This window comes from Bactrocera dorsalis, chromosome 5 (assembly GCF_023373825.1).
Source record: "Bactrocera dorsalis isolate Fly_Bdor chromosome 5, ASM2337382v1, whole genome shotgun sequence".
Lineage (NCBI taxonomy): Eukaryota > Metazoa > Arthropoda > Insecta > Diptera > Tephritidae > Bactrocera > Bactrocera dorsalis.
Genome location: NC_064307.1, coordinates 12,850,612 through 12,852,296, shown reverse-complemented (window position 1 = coordinate 12,852,296; position 1,685 = coordinate 12,850,612). Strand labels below are relative to the sequence as shown.

General features: G+C 38.6%; 1 protein-coding gene across 1 annotated transcript; it reads right to left on the bottom strand.

Annotated features, from left to right (window-relative positions):
• Positions 1-925: 925 nt before the first annotated feature.
• On the bottom strand, positions 926-1,685 carry LOC105223414 (forkhead box protein D1-like). The gene has a single exon (XM_011201148.2). It carries the CDS (start codon positions 1,643-1,645, stop codon positions 926-928), a length of 720 nt encoding a protein of 239 aa, XP_011199450.2. The 5' UTR covers positions 1,646-1,685.

Here is a 1,685-nt window from a genome sequence, read left to right as displayed (position 1 = left end):
AGCTTTTTTGAAAATTTAACCCACTAAATTAAGTAAAGCTTGTCGCTCCTTCTTTTAAAATTACGCAACTGGAGTATGCTTCAAACTAAGTTTAATTTTTCATAAAAATTTGTCAGCCAGTGTTTTTCGAACATCAGCTCTTAGATGAGAGCTTAGTCCTTGAAATATTACGTTTATCATGTCTGCTTTAAATTATTGAACTGTTTTAGCCAAGAACGCAGCACTAAGAACTATAAATTACAGGATTACCGCTAATTTCAGTTACGTTGAACCTATGTATACCTCACGCTTAAATCCATCTGACCCTCCGCTACGGAAATCTAAGCGTCATTCGCCTACCTGCTTGTTACTCACCACCAACAAAAGAAAGGTTAGTAAGTAATCTGATATCTATTCTAGTGTCGCTCATTTACCTGTGATGACCTTTTTATACTTTTCTAAAGTAATTTTTTGTAAGGTCTATGTTAGAACTTGTATGCGCTACTGTTTTCAAACTCCATTGTTCGGGCTATACTAAACTTTAGAACATTTTGACGTCCTCTTAAGCGAATTTAGTTTATCTGGTATACTCTCAGCTCTCTACACCATTACACACAATGGCTTTTGAATCCAGCATCTCGATCCAATTTTTCAAAACCCGAAATGTTCAAACGAAAGATGAAAAATTAGAAGGCTTACCAGAAGAACACCAAAAACAAACCACAGAGAACTGAGCTAAATATGATTAACTTTCCGTGTTACATATTTAATTTTTATACAAAATCAGATTTATTTTATTAAAAAGATAACACTACATATATACTATATACAATATTTATATAAATACTTTGTACACTATACCTATTTCTTATTAAATAAAATATATGAAAACAATAAACAAAATCACAAAATCTGCGCAACAAGGATCGATGGCATAAAATATTACTTAAGCTGATATTTGCTGAGCCGCTAAAAATGCAATTTGTTGTTGGTGGAAAGCGAACTTTTGATAGACTTCCTCATAATGCTGTTGCATCTGCTGTTGCCGCAGAACTGTTAGTTGCTGCTCTAGATGTTGCGATTGTTGCAGGTGATATTGGTACCAGGCATGCTGTTCCTGTACCGCCTGAGCCAACATGGCCTGATGGGCTCCCTGTACCTCGTGCGGTGTGGGGAAGTAAACCGCGTTTGGAACGTGAGGATGCGGTACACCATTCACCATCGCTTCAGGCACTGTCCTACTGCCAACAACCGGCTGCTGGGCTTGAAGTGTTTCCACTTCTGGACTAAGAGCCCAATAATTTCCACGCCCAGGATCATTCATAGCTCGTGGAATTTTGCAAAAGCATGAGTTCATGCTCAGTGTCTGTCTTATCTGATTCTGCCAGTTCTGCTCATCTTTCCGGTAGTAAGGGAAGTTCTCACTAATCCAGTTCTGTATAGCATTCAAAGTAAGCTTGCCGTCAGGACTGCTGCGAATCGCCATGGTCACCAAAGCACTATATGTATAGTTGGGTCGACTACCACAGTTTTCTTCGTTAGACGACATCGAATTGTTCGGTGACATTGATTTATCAGATCGCGGTGGTGTCGGCGCTGGGTTGGTTATGTCATTGTTCCCTAACAAATTACGAATTGAGAAGCTTGATTCAAAATGTTGGGCCATTGTGGATAACTCTTTAGAGTGCTGCGTGTATATGAGATAA